General features: G+C 43.5%; 1 protein-coding gene across 1 annotated transcript in view; it reads right to left on the reverse strand.

The window, feature by feature from the left end:
• Positions 1–16,842, reverse strand: part of HGFAC (HGF activator) — a 69,189-nt gene extending 52,347 nt beyond the window's left edge. The window contains exons 1-3 of the mRNA XM_073340141.1: positions 16,768–16,842; positions 15,062–15,116; positions 13,286–13,382 (exon numbers count right to left, since the gene is read on the reverse strand). Of these exons, the coding sequence (XP_073196242.1) occupies positions 13,286–13,382; positions 15,062–15,116; positions 16,768–16,842 (227 nt within the window). The remainder of the gene's footprint in view (positions 1–13,285; positions 13,383–15,061; positions 15,117–16,767) is intronic.
• Between the last annotated feature and the right edge of the window lie 1,639 nt (positions 16,843–18,481).

Consider the following 18,481-nt stretch of genomic DNA (forward strand, 5'->3'; position numbering starts at 1 on the left):
CAGCTGCGCCTGAGGGGGACAGCTATCCTAGCCCAGTACTGCTTCAGCCTTGGCTGTAGTGAGGGGTCCGTAAACCCCATCACAGGTCTGAAGAGTAAATTAGCTGACAAAGATGCTCATGAGCACAGTACAGACATAGGGCCACTACAGGCTACCATAGTTAATTTACTTTATCATACCCAAAGGCACCTATATTAACTTCCTTCTTGTTGTTGCTCTATAAATTCCCATTACACATTTATCATCCTACTCTACCTTGTGAGATTATCCTTTTTAAAATTAATTAGCATCAATTTAATTCAAGCTCCTGGGGAATAAACACTGGGGATAAAAAGGAACTTTGTGAAAGATACATCCCCCCCTACCTCCCTTCAGTTAAAGACAGGCTACGAACAGATGTGGAACTGAGAGCTGAGTCCTCCAGCAAAACCAAGGAAATCCTGACTTAGCATTCCTGATATTACTAAGATTAAAAAAGAAAAGACAAAAATAAACATCTAAAAGAATATATGAAGGCTGGCTTTATTCATCATAATTAAGATAGAGCCTAACCCATTTTTGCTTTTTGAAAGTAACCTCTTATAAATTGTAGAGATGGGGGAAGTTGTCCACAAAGGGACTTTTCTCTGCTTTCTATGGCAAATGTGCTTTTTTTTCTGTTCCTCAAAGTATTTCCACTTTTTAGCCGCCCAGACAGGAATAATTACAAATGAGGAACTATAAAACGGTGATTTCCAGATTCACCGACAGAATCTCAACTCTTTGCAACAGTAAGGGTCAAATGCTGCTCCCCTTTTTTGAGTGCTTCTCACTTTCTAATGGATTTCATCCTCTGTTGAGGGAACTATTATCCTTATTTTACAGAAAGGGCATGAAGACACAGCATAGATTAAGTCATTTATCCAAGGTCACACAGGAAGTTTGCAGCTGAGCTGAGAACTGAACCCAGGTCATCCACAGCCCAAACCAGAGAGAGCCCTGGCCCTTGGCCTTTAGCCCATCCTTTTTACCCTACTCTGATGTATCATAATAAATATTACCTGTAGAGGGAGTATCCCCACAGAATAACAGCATGACAGTGGAGTGTTATAAAGAAAGGTGCTTTTCATAGAATCCTAGGACTGGAAGGGACCTCTAGAGGTCATCTAGTTCAATCCCCTGCACTCATGGCAGGACTAAGTATTATCTACACCAGCGTTTCTCAAACTGGGGTCCATGGACTCCTGGGGTTCCAAGGGTGCTCCAGGGAGTCTGTGGGCCCAGCTGTTTAACTCCTCCCCACTCCCTCAACTCCTCAGCCTCCCTCCCAGTGCCTGCTTCACACCAGGAAACAACTGTGAAACAGGCGGTGGGAGGTAGGGGGAGGAGTAGTGACCCTGGGTCCGCGCTGCTCCTGGAAGCGGCCAGCACGTCCCTGCGGCCAGACAGGGCAGGGAGTCTCCGTGCGCTGCCCCCGGCCTGAGCGCTGACTCTGCAGCTCTCATTGGCTGGGAATTATGGCCAATGGGAGCTGCGGGGCTGGTGCCTGTGAGCAGGGGCAGCGCACGGAGACCCCCTCGCCCCCTGCCTAGGAGCCACTGCCAGAGGGATGTGCCAGTCACTTTCAGGAGCCGCCTGAGGTAAGCGTCGCCCCCCCTTACTTTCTCCCATACCACAACCCCCTCCCCAGCCCAGAGCCCGCACCCAGACTCTGTCCCAGAGCCCATACCCCTTCCCACCCCCCCAAACTCCCTCTGTCATCCCCTCCGCACCCCTCAACCCTACCCCACCCTGAGCCCCCTCCAGAACCCAAACTCCCTCCCCACTCCATCCTGCACCCAAACTCCCAGAGCCCGCACCCCTGCATTCCCTCCTGCACACAAACTCCCTCCCAGAGCCCATACTCCACACCTCCTCCTGCACCCAAACTTCCTCCCAGAGCCTGCACCCGCTCCTGCACCCCAACCCCCAGCCCCAGCCTGGTGAAAGTGAGTGAGGGTGGGAGACAGTAAGTGACAGAGGGAGGGGGGATGAAGTGAACTGGGGCGTGGCCTCTGGGAAGTGGGCAGGGCAAGGGCTGAGTGGGGGGGTTGGGGTCCTGAAAAATTTTTAAATCAAAATGGGAGTTCTTGGCTTGCTAAAGTTTGAGAACTGCTGATCAAGACCATTCCTGACATGTATTTGTCTAACCTGCTCTTAAATAGCTCCATTGATGGAGATTCCACAACATCGCTAGGCAATGTATTCCAGTGCTTAACCACTGTGACAGTTAAGAAGTTTTTCGTAATGTCCAACCTAAACCTCCCTTGCTGCAATTTAAGCTCATTGCTTCTTGTCCTATCCTCAGATGTTAAGAACCATTCTTTTCCCTCCTCCTTTTAACAACCTTTTATATACTTGAAAACTGTTACCATGTCCTCTCTCAGTCTTCTCTTTTCTGGACGCAACAAACCCAATTTTTCCAATCTTCCCTCAGAGGTCATGTTTTCTAGACTTTTAATCATTTTTGTTGCTCTTCTCTTGACTTTCTCCAATTTGTCTACATCTTTCCTGAAATGTGGTGCCCAGAACTGGACACAATACTCCAGTTGAGGCCTAATCAGAGCGGAGTAGAGCGGATGAATTACTTCTTGTGTCTTGTTTACAACACTCCTGCTAATACATCCCAGAATGATGTTCAGGTTTTTTGCAACAGTGTCACACTATTGACTCATATTTAGCTTGTGGTCCACTCTGACTCTCCAGATCAGTTTCTGCAGTACTCCTTCCTAGGCAGTCATTTCGCGTTTTGTATGTGTGCAACTGATTGTTCCTTCCTAAATGGACTACTTTGCATTTGTCCTTATTGAATTTCATCCTATTTACTTCAGACCATTTCTCCAGTTTGTTCAGATCATTTTGAATTGTAATCCTATCCTCGAAAGCCCTCCCAGCTTAGTATTGTCCACAAACTTTATAAAGTATACTCTCTATATGCCATTATCTAAATCATTGATGCAGACATTGAACAGAACCGGCCCCAGAATTGATCTCTGTGGGACCCCACTTGTTATGCCCTTCCAGCATGACTTCGAACCACTAATAACTACCCTCTGGGAATGATTTTCCAACCAGTTATGCACCCACCTTATAATAGCTCCATCTAGGTTGCCTTTCCCTAGTTTGTTTGTGAGAAGGTCATGCAAGACAGTATCAAAAGCTTTACTAAAGTCAAGATATACCATTTCTACCACTTCCCCCCATCCACAAGACTTGTTACCCTGTCAAAGAAAGCTACTGGGTTGGTTTGACACCATTTGTTCTTGACAAATCCATGCTGTTACTTATCACCTTATTATCTTCTACATGTTTGCAAATTGATTGCTTAATTATTTGCTCCATTATCTTTCCAGGTACAGAAGCTAAGCTGACTGGTCTGTAATTCCCCGGGTTGTCCTTATTTCTCTTTTTATAGATGGGCACTATATTTGCCCTTTTCCAGTCTTCTGGAATCTCTCCCGTCTTCCATGACTTTTCAAAGATAATCGCTAATGGTTCAGATATCTCCTCAGTCAGCTCCTTGAATATTCTACGGTGCATTTCATCAGGCCCTGGTGACTTGACATCTAATTTGTCGAAGTAATTTTTAACTTGTTCTTTTCCTATTTTAGCCTCTGATCCTACCTCATTTTCACTTGCATTCACTATATTAGACGTCCAATCACCACCAACCTTCTTGATGCAAGCCGAAACAAAGAAGTCATTAAGCACCTCTGCCATTTCCACATTTTCTGTTATTATTTTCCCCCACCCCCACCTTGTCTACCCTGTCCTGGGTCTTCCTTTTGCTTCTAGTGTATTTGTAGAATGTTTTCTTGTTACCCTTTATATCTCTAGCAAGTTTGATCTCATTTTGTGCCTTGGTCTTTCTAATTTTGTCCGTACATACTTGTATTATCTGTTTATATTCATCCTTTGTAATTTGACCTAGTTTCCATTTTTTGTAGGACTCTTTTTTGATTTTTAGATCATTGAAGATCTCCTGGTTAAGCCAGGGTAGTCTCTTGACAGATACTTCCTATCTTTCCTACACAGTGAGATAGTTTGCTCTTGTGCCCTTAATAATGTCTCTTTGAAAAACTGCCAACTGTCTTCAAATGTTTTTCCCCTTAGACTTGCTTCCCATGGGATCTTACCTACCAACTCCCTGAGTTTGCTAAAGCCTGACTTCTTGAAATCCATTATCTTTATTTTGCTGTTCTCCCTCCTACCATTCCTTAGAATCATGAACTCTACCATTTCATGACCACTTTCACCCAAGCTGCCTTCCACTTTCAAATTCTCAACCAGTTCCTCTCTATTTGTCAAAATCAAATCTAGAACAGCCTCTCTCCCCTAGTCACTTTCTCCACCTTCTGAAATAAAAAATTGTCTCCAATATATTCCAAGAACTTGTTGGATAATCTGTGCCCTGCTGTGTTATTTTTCCAACAGATGTCTGAGTAGCTGAGGTCCCCTATCACCACCATGTCCTGTGCTTTGGATGATTTTGTTAGTTTAAAAAAAGCCTCATGCCATCTCTTTTTCCTGGTTAGGTGGTCTGTAGTAGACCCCTACCAGGACATCATCCTTGGTTTTTACTGCTTTCATCCTTACCCAGAGACTTTCAGCAAGTCTGTCTCCTATTTCCATCTGAACCTCAGTCCAAGCGTATACAATTTTAATATATAGAGCAACACCTCCTCCCTTTTTTTCCTCCCTTTTTTCCCTGCCTATTCTTCCTGAGCAAGCTGCACCCTTCTATACCCTTCTTTTGTTTTATTTAAACTACCTGATCAATTATATTTCACTGTTCTATTATGCATCTTTTTAACATTAATTGAACAGCCTTATTTTTAAAAAATCTAATATCCTTTTTTCCCAAGGCTTCACATGCAAGATTAAAATTATTTTGTAAGGTACACATACTGTTTTAATTCCAACAGTTTGTTTGTTTCTTATTTGGATTTTAAGTAGCATTTTAGAGGTTTTAATTCACATACAGAATCTAATTAAACCCTGGGCATTTGGGTCAGTGTCCAGAATGAAATGGACGAGATAGAAAGAATGATGCACGGTAGTCCAATTAAAAATTACCAAGATTAAAGAAGCATTTTGAAGTTAAAAGAATTAGGGCCCACTTAGCTCCGTTCAGTCAATGGGACACCTTCCATGGCTTATACTGGAGTTGAGATCAGGCCCTCTTAAAGGATGGTCTATGGTTGTTCCACAACTGTTACATTAGAGTTAAATTAAGCATTAAGTTAAAAGTTGTCACTGAGACCATAGTGCTTATGATATTGTTCCTGAAATGCGCTCAGGCTCCGCATTTAATGCCCCATTTGTGTCAGTAGTGATGGGTAAAGGGAGTCTGGATCTTTACAGCTGAGATATTGCTGCAAGACTGGCTTACTAGACCAGCCCTACGTTAACTGGCATGTGAGAAGCTAATGGAAAAGGCTCTATAGAGTTCTGATTAATGACAAAAGAGCTAAATAAAGACTTTAAACAACAAAACTCTGGGGGATGGTTAGAAAAAGCTAAGATTTACCCCAAAATTAAAAAGAAAAGGAGTACTTGTGGCACCTTAGAGTCTAACCAATTTATTTGAGCATAAGCTTTTGTGAGCTACAGCTCACTTCATTGGATGCATACACCAATTTATCTGAGCATAAGCTTTCGTGAGCTTCAGCTCACTTCATCGGATGCGATGAAGTGAGCTGTAGCTCACGAAAGCTAATGCTCAGATAAATTGGTTAGTCTCTAAGGTGCCACAAGTACTCCTTTTCTTTTTGTGAATACAGACTAACACAGCTGTTACTCTGAAACCCAAAATTAAAATCACCCAACTCTGTCCTTCAGCAGATGGGATTCATAATCAACTTGTTTAGAATCTTTTTTCCTCTTTAAATATGTTCTGCTATTGAAGTTACAGGTCCTGATGTTGCTCCCTGCACTGCCCCCTCCCCGTTTCTCCACCATATCGAACACAAACTACTCGTCTTCACATTCAAGGTCCTGTTCCCACCCTACGTATCATCTCCCAAGCTGCAACTCATGCTTGGGAGGATCTCCCCATAAATATTCGTAAAGCTATTTCACAGTCATCCTTTAAATCCCTTCTTAAAACTCTCCTGTGCTGTGATGCCTACCAAACACTTGACAACACTTAGGCAATTGACATGTTATATATTACACTTAGGCAATTGACATATTATATATTATACTGCCCAATATTGTCTGAATGTTTCCCTGTGATCACCCATCTATGTGTCTGTATCCACCTTTTGTCTCTTGTTTTATATGCAGATTGGGCAGGGACTGTCTTTTCATTATGTATGTGTACAGTGCCTACTATAATGGGATCTTGGTCCATGACTGGGCTCCTAGATGCTACCATAACACAAATAATAAAATTAAAGTCACTAGGAGTTGGGTTGGGCCAGGCCCACAGCTCAAGAGTTCTGCATATAAAATCCAGCAGCAGAACTAAAAAACGGCTTATTAAGTGTCTGATCCAAATGTTATTGAAGTAAATAGAAAGACTCTGTGATGTTGCACTCAATATGTTTATGGAAATATGCTTATGAGTGTAAATATGATGTAACTGGAATATGCTTAATGCAAAAGGTCTCTTGTTAAGGTATCATTACAAAGCTTATAATCTACTGAGTGTGTTCATCCTATTTGTATGAATGTATCATTCTTGTATCTGAAGCTAGAAATATGAAGTATTACTCTAAAGTCCTATTGTAATTATGCAACATTTGGGCCATTAATGGTGGTTTAGAATCTTGATGGCTCCCATTGACCAGGACAATGGGTTGTAAAAGGCTCTGTTTACTTATAAGCCTTCCTATGCTCGTGTGAGTCAGGCCGGAAAGAATGGAGGCTTGGGGGGTCTCACAGGACATGTGACCCTGTCACCTGGTACTGGAATCCATCTTAAATCTGGTGCTTTTCCATTTAGAAGGAGGGGTGGGGACCCAGAGAGACAAAAGATTCCCGCCTGTTGCCAAAGCTATAAAAGGGAGTGGAACAGAACACATGGGGGTCCCAATCATGTAAAATCCCCTGCTTTTCACCTAAGATGCTTGTTGAAACTAACAAGAACTGTACCAGGGAAAGGATTGGGCCCAGACTAGGAAGGAGTCTAGTCTGTGAAAGAAGCTTCTTGGTTTCAGAGTAGCAGCCGTGTTAGTCTGTATTCGCAAAAAGAAATGGATTACTAGTGGCACCTTAGAGACTAACCAATTTATTTGAGCATAAGCTTTCATGAGCTATAGCTCACTTCATCGGATGCATTCGGATGAAGTGAGCTGTAGCTCACGAAAGCTTATACTCAAAAAGAAAGCTTATTGGAACATCTCTGAGGGTGAGATTTACCTGTATTCAGTTTTTTAATGTAGTAGGCTTAAACTTGCGTGTTTTGTTTTATTTTGCGTGGTAACTTACTTTGTTCTGTCTGTTATTTCTTGAAACCACTTAAATCCTACTTTTTATACTTACTAAAATCACTTTTGTTTATTATTAAACCCAGAGTAAGTGATTAATGCCTCGGGGAGCAAACAGCTGTGCATATCTCTCTATCAGTGTTATAGAGGGTGGACAATTTATGAGTTTACCCTGTATCTGCTTTATACAGAGTAAAATGAATTTATTTGGGGTTTGGATCCCATTGGGAACTGGGTGCCTGGGTGCTGGAGATAGGTGACCTGCTGAACAGTTTTTGGTTAAAGCCTGCAGCTTTGGGAGTATGGACCAGACCTGGGTCTGTGTTACAGCAGGCTAGCATGTCTGGCTCAACAAGGACGTCAGTTGACAGTCCCAAGGGGGTCTCTGTGACTAAACCCATCACAGACTCCTCTACTGACTTGAATGGGTTTTGGATCAGGCCCTAAAATGTCAGCTATTAAATAAAGAGATAAGGTGGGTGAGGTAATATTTATTGCCAACCAAACCGTGGGTGGTCAGGCCTAATGGTAAAGAGAAGAGTTCAGCCTACAGGTTAGAGCTGGGTCAAGGGTGGATGGAGTCCAGGAAATGAGCCGAGGGTCAGTAGCAGACGGGTAGAAATCCAAATGCCAGAGTGCGGGGAGGGGAAACCAGAGTTGTAAGCCAGAGGCAGAGCCAGAGATCAGTGCTGGAGACACAGAAGCTGAATGCCAGAACTGGAGGGTCAACTGGAGTCGTAAGCCACAGACAGAGCTGGGGAAGGTGGGTCAAAACTAGAAGTCTGAAGCATAGCAGGAGCAGGGACTGGAAGCAGTCTGGAGCAGGGCTAGAACAAGGGCTGGAGCAAGCAGGAGCAGGGCTGGAACAAGGTCAAGCACAGCTGCAGGTATGGTGCACGTTGAACAACCAGTGAACTACAGTGGGGGCTTGGTCTGCTCCCTGACAACATCGTTTATTGGACCAACTTCTGTTGGTGAAAGAAACAAGCTTTCAAGCTACTCAGAGCTCTTCTTAAGGTCTGGGAAATGTATTCAGAGAATATTTCTACACTGCAATATAAACCCTGGGTTTGAACTCAGGCTCAAGCATAATCCATAGGCGCTGACTCTGTGGGTGCTCTGGGGCTGAAGCACCCACAGGGAAAAATTGGTGGGTCCTCAGCACCCACCAGCAGCTCCCCGCTGGCCCTTGCGCCCATCTCACCTCTGCCCCGCCTCTGCTTCCTCTCCTGAGCGTGCCACCACCGCCCTGCTTCTTCCCCGTCCCTCCCTCCCAGGCTTGCCACAAATCAGCTATTTCATGCGCGGCAAGCCTGTGAGGGAGGGGGGAGAAGTGGAGCGGTGGCATGCTTAGGGGAGGAGATAGAGGCTGAGCAGAAGTGAGCTGGAGCAGGGAGCGGTTCCTCTGCACCCCCCACCCCCAAACTCATCTCCGCTTCCTACGGCCCGCCCCGCACCCCCCCAACTCACCTCCGCTCCGCCTCCTCCCCTGAGCGCACTGCCTCTCCGCTTCTCCCCCCTCCCAGGCTTGCTGCGCGTAAGCCTGGGAGGGAGCGGGGTGGAGGGGAAATGCCGCGTGCCCGGAGAAGGAGGCGGGAGTGGGGATTTGGGGAAGGGGTTGGAATGGGGGTGGGGCTGGGGGCGGAGTTGGGGCGCGCTGGCTAAAGTCAGCGCCTATGGCATAATCCCCCTTCCACACAAATCACACTAACTTAGGACTCAGACTCAGTGTCCTAGGACACCACAGGGGTGGAGGATCCGAGTGTGAGTCAAGCCGGGACCTAAGGTTAAAGCCTTACTGCTTTGCAGTGTAGTTGCAGCCCTACTGGACTCATGCTATGGGAGTCTGCCAAAAGTATTCCACAACCCCACTGGCTGACTTTCTTTGTCCTCTAGACAGTCACGTTTGGTGAACAGTCAAGTTTTTCCACGTTGCTCCACAAACAAAAGGGCTAGAGCAGCCACGTTTTGGGAGTGTGCTAGGAAGTCTGGGATATGGGTAGTTCAACTTATGCCATCATAATGCAGAATAGACGCTGGTGCCCCAGGCTGGGACCTAAAGCTTTAAATCAGCAGAACAATGTGCTGCTATGAAACCTGTTTTAGTTTGTCAAGTGCTATATAAAAAGCCAGACTGTGCCCAACTCTTGAGCAGGGGGGCCAGCCACAATGACAGTCCCTGATAATGTCCCTTCCAGTATAAGACACCTCAAAAAGAGCAGGGAGGAGAAGTCTTATCTGCTCACCAGTCAGCAGAGTCATCTGAGGTCCATTATCATACATCACTCCAGTGCAGCACAGACTCATAAACACATAATCTAACAAAAACAATGCACAAGGCAGCACTCTCTCTTTGTTATGCAGTGCTAGTTTTCTGGCATCAAGATCTCTGAAGACATGTCAGGTTGCTTTTAGCGTATGAGAGAAGAGCATATGTTCACTAGAAAGGTCAGAGATAAAGATGAAACAGACATGCCTTGTCAAAATCAGGCAGCTACAGCTACCTCTTCTCTTATCTCCCAACTTGTAAACTGTATTTGAAAATAGGAAGCACAAATGAAAGCCACCCACGGTCAACTCTCAACTGTGTTCCAACCTTGGATCCCACGCATTGGCTCTTTTTCAATTTCTATGGCATAGTTAGTTAAAGATCTATATGGAGGATTTCAGGTATAATTAAGAATCCTCCTGAATATGAAATAAACTGAAATGGGCCTAAAGATCAATCACTAGTGTGTTGGCTCACTTAGATGCAGGTTTCCAGAAAGAAAATTGCTCACATTATTTATATTGAATTAAGATACTCTTGAAATATTGTTTAATTGGTGCCTTTCTCATCAGCTAGTTACCTGTGGATAATCAGGATAATCAGAAGTGATCTCCTAGCTTGAATTACCTAGTTTAAATGAGAGACAAGATTGGAGAGGTAATATCTTTTATTGACCAACTTCTGCTGATGAGAGAGACAAGCTTGTTTGAGCTACACAGAGCTCTTCCTCAGGTCTGGAAAAAGCACTCAGAGTGTCACAGCTAAATACAAGATGGAACAGATTGTGTACTATAAGTAGTTAGCACATATTCTCAGGTACAATTCAAGTTGAAGTAGCACATTAAACACCTCTGCAGCCATATGACAAAAAGGGGTGGGTTTTTTAGTGGTTATGAACTGTTGTAATAAGCCATAAATACAGTGTCTAGCAAAGTCATGAATTTAAGCTCCCAGGCTCATCTTTTGAAAGTGTTGTGCAGGTTTCCTTTGAGGATGAGGATGGAGAGGTCACATACAGAGTGATCACTTTGTGCGAAGTGTTCACCCACAGATGATATGGTGTTTTTGTCTTTTATCATTTTCCTATGTGAGTTCATTCTAGAGCATAGTGATTGTCTGGTTTCACCCACATAGTTGTTATTGGGGCATTTAGTCACTGAGTGAGGTATACCACATGTTGTGATAAGCATGTGTAGGACACATGGATCTTGAAAGGTGTGTTGTGGCAGGTGTTGATCACTGGTGTGGGGGAGATATTTCTGCAAAGTTTTGCATCTGTTGTTCTGACAGGATCTAGTGCTGCTTGAGTTGGTGTGTTCTGGTCTGCGGGGAGCTTGCTTCTGATGATGAGCTTAGAGAGGTTGGGTTGGGGGGTTGTTTCAGGAATGATTTCTTGCAAGATGGGGTCCCCGTCGAGTATGGGTTGTAGTTGTGTGAGGATACCCAGTATGAGATGGTAGATGACAATTAGGGGTATATGACCAGAGGGAGTTTTATTTATGTATTGAAGCAGGTTCTCTCAAGTTATTTTGGTGACCCAATCCATGATGCAATCTACTTCTCTGGTGGAGTGTTCTTGTTTGGTGAAGGCAGTTTTAAGTGTGTTAAGGCATATATCCTGGACTTTCTCTTTGGAGCTTATTCTGTGGTATCAGAGTGCCTGGCTGTAGATAACAGATTTCTTGGTGTCTTTGGGGTTGAAGGTGTGGTGATCCATGGGCTTCTTGTATATAGTCATTTGTAGAGTTCCATTATTTAAGCTGATTGTGGTGTCCAGGAAGTTGATGCTGGTGTGGGAATATTCCAGAGAGTGTTTAATGGACAGAGGATGGATGTTAAAATTGTGGTGGAAATCTGTGAGGGATTTTAAGTTGTCTGTCCGGGGATAAAAATATCATCAGTGTATCTCAAGTATATCATTGATTTCATGGTGCATTTTGTGGTGCATTTCTCTCTGGAACAGTCCCAACTAGTCTCAACTTCCTGAACATCACAATCAGCTTCAACAATGGATAGCTTGTCTCTCTCACCAAGAGAAGTTAGTCCAATTAATATATTACCTCACCCACCTTTTCTAATAACCCGAAACCGACACAGTTACAACAATAGTAGTTTAAATGAGTCCACATGAGAGTGACTGCCCTATGTTGCCTACGCTAGCACTTTACACCCACAATAGATATGCAGTCAAAGAAACACTATGTCAAAATCATGAAAAAAGGCACTTGTCCAAAATAAAATCTAAGGACTAGAACCTGCCTTCTACTGCATGTCTATTTACAGACACATTCTGTAACATTATCACATTTACCTACACCCTTAAATCTGCCACTTACAAATCATCTATAGGGAAAGAGATTGTCATACCCCTGTACTTCCTAGTCCAAACTCTGTTTTGTCTTCTTATGCCCACTTCTTGTGTCTGGTAGTAAACTAAGGTTATGTCTACACTGCAGACCTTACTGCATCTGTGCCACTGCAAGCTCTCCTGTGTAGCCACTCTAAACCAGCGGGAGAGAGCTCTCCTGCTGGCATAATTAAACCACCCGCAACGAGTGGCGGTAGCTATGTCACCCAGAGACACTCTCCCACTGACATAGCGCTGCCCACACCGATGCTTTTGCCAGTGAAACTTCTGTCTGTTGGGGGTGGGGGTATCTTTTTCACACCCCTGACTGACAAAAGTTTTGCTGACAAAAATACTAGTGTAGACAAAGCTTGAGGCTGTCTGCTTCTCTGTGTTTATACAATGCCTAACACACTGGGGTCATTACTTGACTGGGGCCCTCCAGACACTACTGTAACACAAATAATAGTGAATAATTATAACAATTCCCACACGCAAGGAAGGATAGAATTTGACCTTGACTCTCTGAAAAAGATTTTGAGTTTTTTAAAAAGTAAGTGAATCTGGAATAATAATAAAAATAAATATTCTGAAGGATAGCTGTAGTCCACCTACAACTGCACCGTCCATAATGAGCTTTGCGCCAGTCTCACTGTAGTTTAAGTACAGGCAGGAAAAAGGGTTTAATCTAAAAACTTGATTGGCTTTCCTGTAGTAAACTTTTGAGTTGTTACCCACACAAAACTTGATTGCTTCTTCAGCAGGGAGATCAGTCCTGGTGCATTGATTACATATGTTTATATTCCATCTTTTATTCCGTCCAGAGAGTTAATAGTAGAGGGGTCAGATTCTCCACTTATACCACACAAGGAATTGCCAATAATCTGAATTGGAATTCCCATATATGAATCAAGGAAAGAATACGTATGATCCATGATGAATAATTCTTCTGCATTCCTTTTGCGCGATGACACGTAATTCTTCTGCACTACTTTTGTGCATTCTTTGTGCCTTAAGACACTGGCATTGCCCCATCTCTTTCTGTATATAGGGCCTGAGCCAATGTTCACTGATATCGGTGGGAGTCTTTCTGTTCACTTCAATGGGTGTTGGATTGGGCCCATAAAGATTTATGGTAAAAACACGATTAATGATCAAATACCTACTCATTTTAATTTAAAATAAAGCACCAAATATTTCTTTGCAAAGCTGACTTACCATTTCTTTTGAGAAAATAGATTTGATATACATGCGTGGTACATCCTTCCACCATACCGAAAGGGAAACGAACATAGCTGGTCATCCTCCGTAAACACTGAAATACGAGAGTAAAACCTCCATGCAGTCACACACTGACATGCAGCTCTTTGCTGACACAAAAGTAATGCTAATTTAAAGGAAAGGAATCTTCAGGTATCTCAACAGGATGGTGGATCCTGTTTCTTGTGAACTCTGGTATAGTAAGAGGAAAAGGAAATCTTAGAGTACGCTGGAGCTGCAGGCACTACTGCTAAAGCAACATAATTTAAGCAGTCAGTGGTAGAATAAAAATTTCAGATAATTTCAGTTCATGAACATATGGCAATTCCTGGTACAGCCAGACATCATAATAATTAATAATAATACATTCATATTATTAATGTGATATCTGAAATAGTACTCTTTGGGCCTCTATACCACATTAAAAGGATGTTATAAAGTAAAGTGTCAGCCTGTAAAACAATCAAATAGACAAAAATGGCCAAAGGGGTAGGAGGGTTGTAAAGGGTGGAGGAAGATACTTAATATGGCGGCAAACATTGATTGGAACAATCAGATCATCATCACTTTTGTAATGAACAGGCTCATTACAAGTGAAGAAAAATGGACCGAGATGGATGTCTAGAAACAATGAGTCTACGCCCACCACCTCAGTAGTACAGTTGCCTAAGAAGGGATGATGCGATCCCTATAAGGCAGGTAAGGCTAGACAAGACTCTCCTACTTTTTACCGGCCATAAGGGCATGTGATGGGAGGAGGGGCAGAGAGAAGTGAGCTGCGGGAGGGAACTTGGGGGAAAGAGGCGGCACGGGAGCGGAAGTTTGGGCGGAAGGGGTGGCATGGGGCCAGAGCCTTGAGGGGAATCAGTGGTGCAAGGGGTCAGGAAGAAGGGGCAGCATGGGGGCAAGGCCTTGGGGGAGGGGATGGTGCAAGGGCGGGGCCATGGTTCAGGCACCCGTGGCCCCTTCATTTTTTAGAGAGCTTCCACCAACTCCTGGGCTAGATCTACAAAGGGATTTGGGCACCTCGCTGCCACTTTAGGTGCTAAAATTCAAAATTTAGATACGCAAACCCTCCCCCTCAACTGCCACCTAACTCTGTAGGTGCCTAAAGTCCTAGGGACCTGAATTTCCACTGGTAAAGTCCCTTAGCTGCTTACAAATCTGCCACTGGGCATGTGCACAGCCACTTCAGTCTAGGTGCCCGCATATAGCTCACGCTTAAGCCCCATCATGATCCTCAGACTAGGTAAGGATCTTTCCCTATCTTACCTGTGGGGCCTGATCTGGTAGGTGTTCTCAGAAACTTCCAACCAGATTGTGTCCAGCACATAGCACCACCAGAGGAAGAGGTGGTAATGTCTCCCCAACCCCTTTATATCTTTTAGCCAGTGGCTAGAGCACTCAGTCATGATGTGGGAGACCCAGGTCAATTCTCTGCTCTGCCTAATGTGGAGAAGGGATTTGAACTTGGCTTTTCCAGACCCAGGAGGGTGCCCTAGCCACTGCACTATTGGATATTCTGAGGCAGGTATCTCTTAGTATTTCCTGTTAGAGCAGCTCTACTGCGTATAAATAATTAAATATGCACTGGGGCCCATCTTTCTGTTCCTCTACCACTGTCTTAAAAAGTTCATGTTGAAACAAAAACAGGCTTATTATAGGGTTGCATATCATAGATACAGGTAAGCAGTTTGTTGTTATTACTGACACCTGTTAGATCTGATTTGGTACCTCTGTGGTGAAAGAGTTCATGTACTGAGCCTCTTCTTTGCGTAGATCCATGGTTCTACAAATAAAAATAATGCAGATTGGAAATACATAAATCCATTACATGAAACATTCTGTAAGGACAAAACATACACTCAGAGGTGTCCCAAAACACTTGTTATGTAGCACTTCGGCAAGAATCCTGTTATTTGAGTGTGCTTTTGGCTAGGGCACATTCTTGTGAAAGGGAATAAACAAACATTAGCTGATGAAAGGTCGTGGCTTATCCAGGAAAAGCCAAACATGGTACAAGAATGCAGAAGACAAGCTTCATTATACCTTTCTGTTATCTAGGGACATATGTTCCTATTTCTTTTGTCAGGGAGCACGTCTTTCAGAGCTAGTTCACAGCTATGAACAATGCCCCCAACCTTTTGGCCTTTCACATCATTTAGCAGTGTTCCCCATGGGCTGAGTTATAAGCAATCTCTATTTGAGCTCACTGACCAGGAAATGAACACTGATAAAACTAAATATGTTAATTCTAATCAGCCTCAAGAAATAAGGAATAATAGTAGGACATAATAAAATGCCACCACCACCAAAGGCACTCAGGACAACAAACAACAATAAAGCCATGATTAAAATACAGTATCCATATAATATAAATTCAACATCAGAAAAACAATCAAGGGAACTGGCACATAAGGAAGGGGGAGAAATAGATAGAGGGAAGTTAATAAATAAGGAGCCAAGCCTGATTCTTCTAAAAAAGCAGCTTGAGATGTTTATTACTACAGGGAAAAGCTTAAATGGATGCAAGGAAGAAAGAAGCTCCATACTCTAGAGCCTGCAACAGCTCCATCACCTCCCAACCTAAGGCCTGATCCAACACCCAGTGGCCCAATCAGGATTGAGGCCCTTTGTGCTAGCCGCTGTAGAAACACATAGAAAGAGACATTCCCTGACCTGGAATGCTTACAGTCCAAGACAAGATGCAACAAGAACATGTAATACACTGTTGAAAGGCTTTGTGGGAGGACACCAGCAACAGAGGTAAGAACAGGTGGTTATTGAGGCTAGCTATGTGCAGTTAGATGGCTCCAAGTCAATTCTTTAAAAATATATACAAACACAAACATTAGGGTTATCATTAATCCCTACTGGCCCCTCCCCTAGCCACTCATAGGTTGAGCCTGGATCAGGACCTGAGCCAGGAGAAAGCTTAGTAGCCTGACCACCAAGTCTGAAATACCTACATTCCTGTAGATGCCCACGTTCAGATCCCAACAGGGCAATCTAGAGGTAGAGATCCATGAAGTTTGATGCCTGGGTGAGTCTTATAGATGAAACCTTATAACTTGTGCTCCTGTCTGCTCGGCAAGAGCATTACAGATCCCCGGCATTTCTTGTATGTGTGCTCCTCCCTTGGTAACTGGGCAGTGTATTACATGCTGGGTGCTGCTTTCCACCCTACTGGTAGGTGAAAGGACTCCTACATGCATAACCACAGCAATATTGTTACTTGACATGATACCTGATTTTCCACAAAGTTATCAGATAAATTATCCATGGCGAAAGATTTTGTCAGCTAACTTGCTTTGTGTAATTCAGCCTGCTGTCTGGCTCTACCCATTCAACCCAAGTACAAGTATCTCATGCCTATCATTTCATGTCCAGCCTTTGGTGCACTGACCAGCCATTCCAAATCACAAGAAAATCACACTTACCATCCCTGTACAGTCATGGCTGAAAGTCAAAGCCAGGATGACAACAGCAAAAGGACTGCAGGCTTTCATCTTCATTTTCCTTTCCAAAAAACCCTGAATACAGCCGTAGGGCTGGGCTGTTCTGCTGCCCAGGGGTTTGATGCTGGAGGATAAATCAGCTACAGGCTTTCGCAAGAGATTTGGATATACCAAAATCTCCCAGTGGTTCACTTGACTTTAGAGTATTTTAACTTGTTAAGTAATCAAAGCTCTTATCAGTGTTAATCATTAACTTCTTTGTGGGCTGATGTGAATGCAGTATTTGGAGCTATTTTACTAAAACCACAGGGACTGAATAGCTTTCAAAGGCCGTGTGTGGAGATAAGTGCCCTCCACTTGCCCTGAACTCAGTGGGCATGAAATGTACTCAGCACATCCACAGGATCCAGCTTGATGTTACTTGTACTCAGAAAGCTATTTGCAATGGAAGCACTTCTCTCTTTTCCTTTGATATGTAATTATAAACATAATACAGTAATTATGAAGAGCTCCAAACAAGCCACTCAGGAAACTATGTTATGTGGCAAAACATGGAACAGATCAATGCCAATATCAGACAAATGCATGAATTACTAATTAACAGATGTTTACCTGCCCAGCAGTTACTTATAAGAATGCTGGATCAGTGAGCGAGGATAAAATAAGAGAGAAAGAAAATACACATTACTCTGATGAAACAGAAACTAAGTACAGTAAATAATCCCATTCTATAGTAAGGTATGGTCTACACTTAAAAGTTTTATCGCCATAGCTAAGTCAGTTAAGGGTTTAATTGTTACCAACATAGCTATGCCAGTAAAAGCCCTAAGCTATGTCTACACTACGGACCTTACAACAGCCATGCCATTGTAAGGTGTGCTGGGTAGCAGCTCTTTATCTCCAGGAGAGAGCTCTCCCAGAGACAAAATAAAACCACTGCCAATGAGGGGCAGTAGCTTCTTCACCAGGAGCGTGGCTCCCGCCGACAAAGCACTGTCCACACCGGTGCTTTTTGTCATTAAAACTTTTGTCATTCAGGGGGCTGTTTTTTCACACCCCTGAACGACAAAAGTTTTAACAATGAAAGTGCCAATGTAGACATAGCCCTAGTGTGAACAAAGTTATATCAGTATAACTGTGCTTATAAGTGGGGGAATTCGCATAAACTATACCTGTGAAAGTCCTTTCATACTGCTATAACTGTATCCACACTAGTAGATTTTGCCAGTATAGCTTTACTGGTATAACACAGGCAAAACCTTCCCAGTGTAGGTAATGCCTTAAAAATGAACAACAAACACTGGGTGAATTTTGAATTCACTCCAGATTCAGCAATAAATAATAATTATACTTGGCACTTACATAGCATCTGTTATCTTAGGATCTGAAATTAATTAGAATCATAGAATCATAGAATATCAGGGTTGGAAGGGACTTCAGGAGGTCATCTAGTCCAACCCCCTGCTCAAAGCGGGACCAATCCCCAATTAAATCATCCCAGCAGAGGGCTTTGTCAAGCCTGACCTTAAAAACTTCTAAGGAAGGAGATTCCACCACCTCCTTAGGTAATGCATTCCAGTGTTTCACCACCCTCCTAGTGAAAAAGTTTTTCCTAATATCCAACCTAAACCTCCCCCACTGCAACTTGAGACCATTACTCCTTGTCCTGTGCTCCTCTACCACTGAGAATAGTCTA

Source organism: Lepidochelys kempii, chromosome 4 (assembly GCF_965140285.1).
Source record: "Lepidochelys kempii isolate rLepKem1 chromosome 4, rLepKem1.hap1, whole genome shotgun sequence".
NCBI classification, from domain to species: Eukaryota; Metazoa; Chordata; order Testudines; family Cheloniidae; genus Lepidochelys; species Lepidochelys kempii.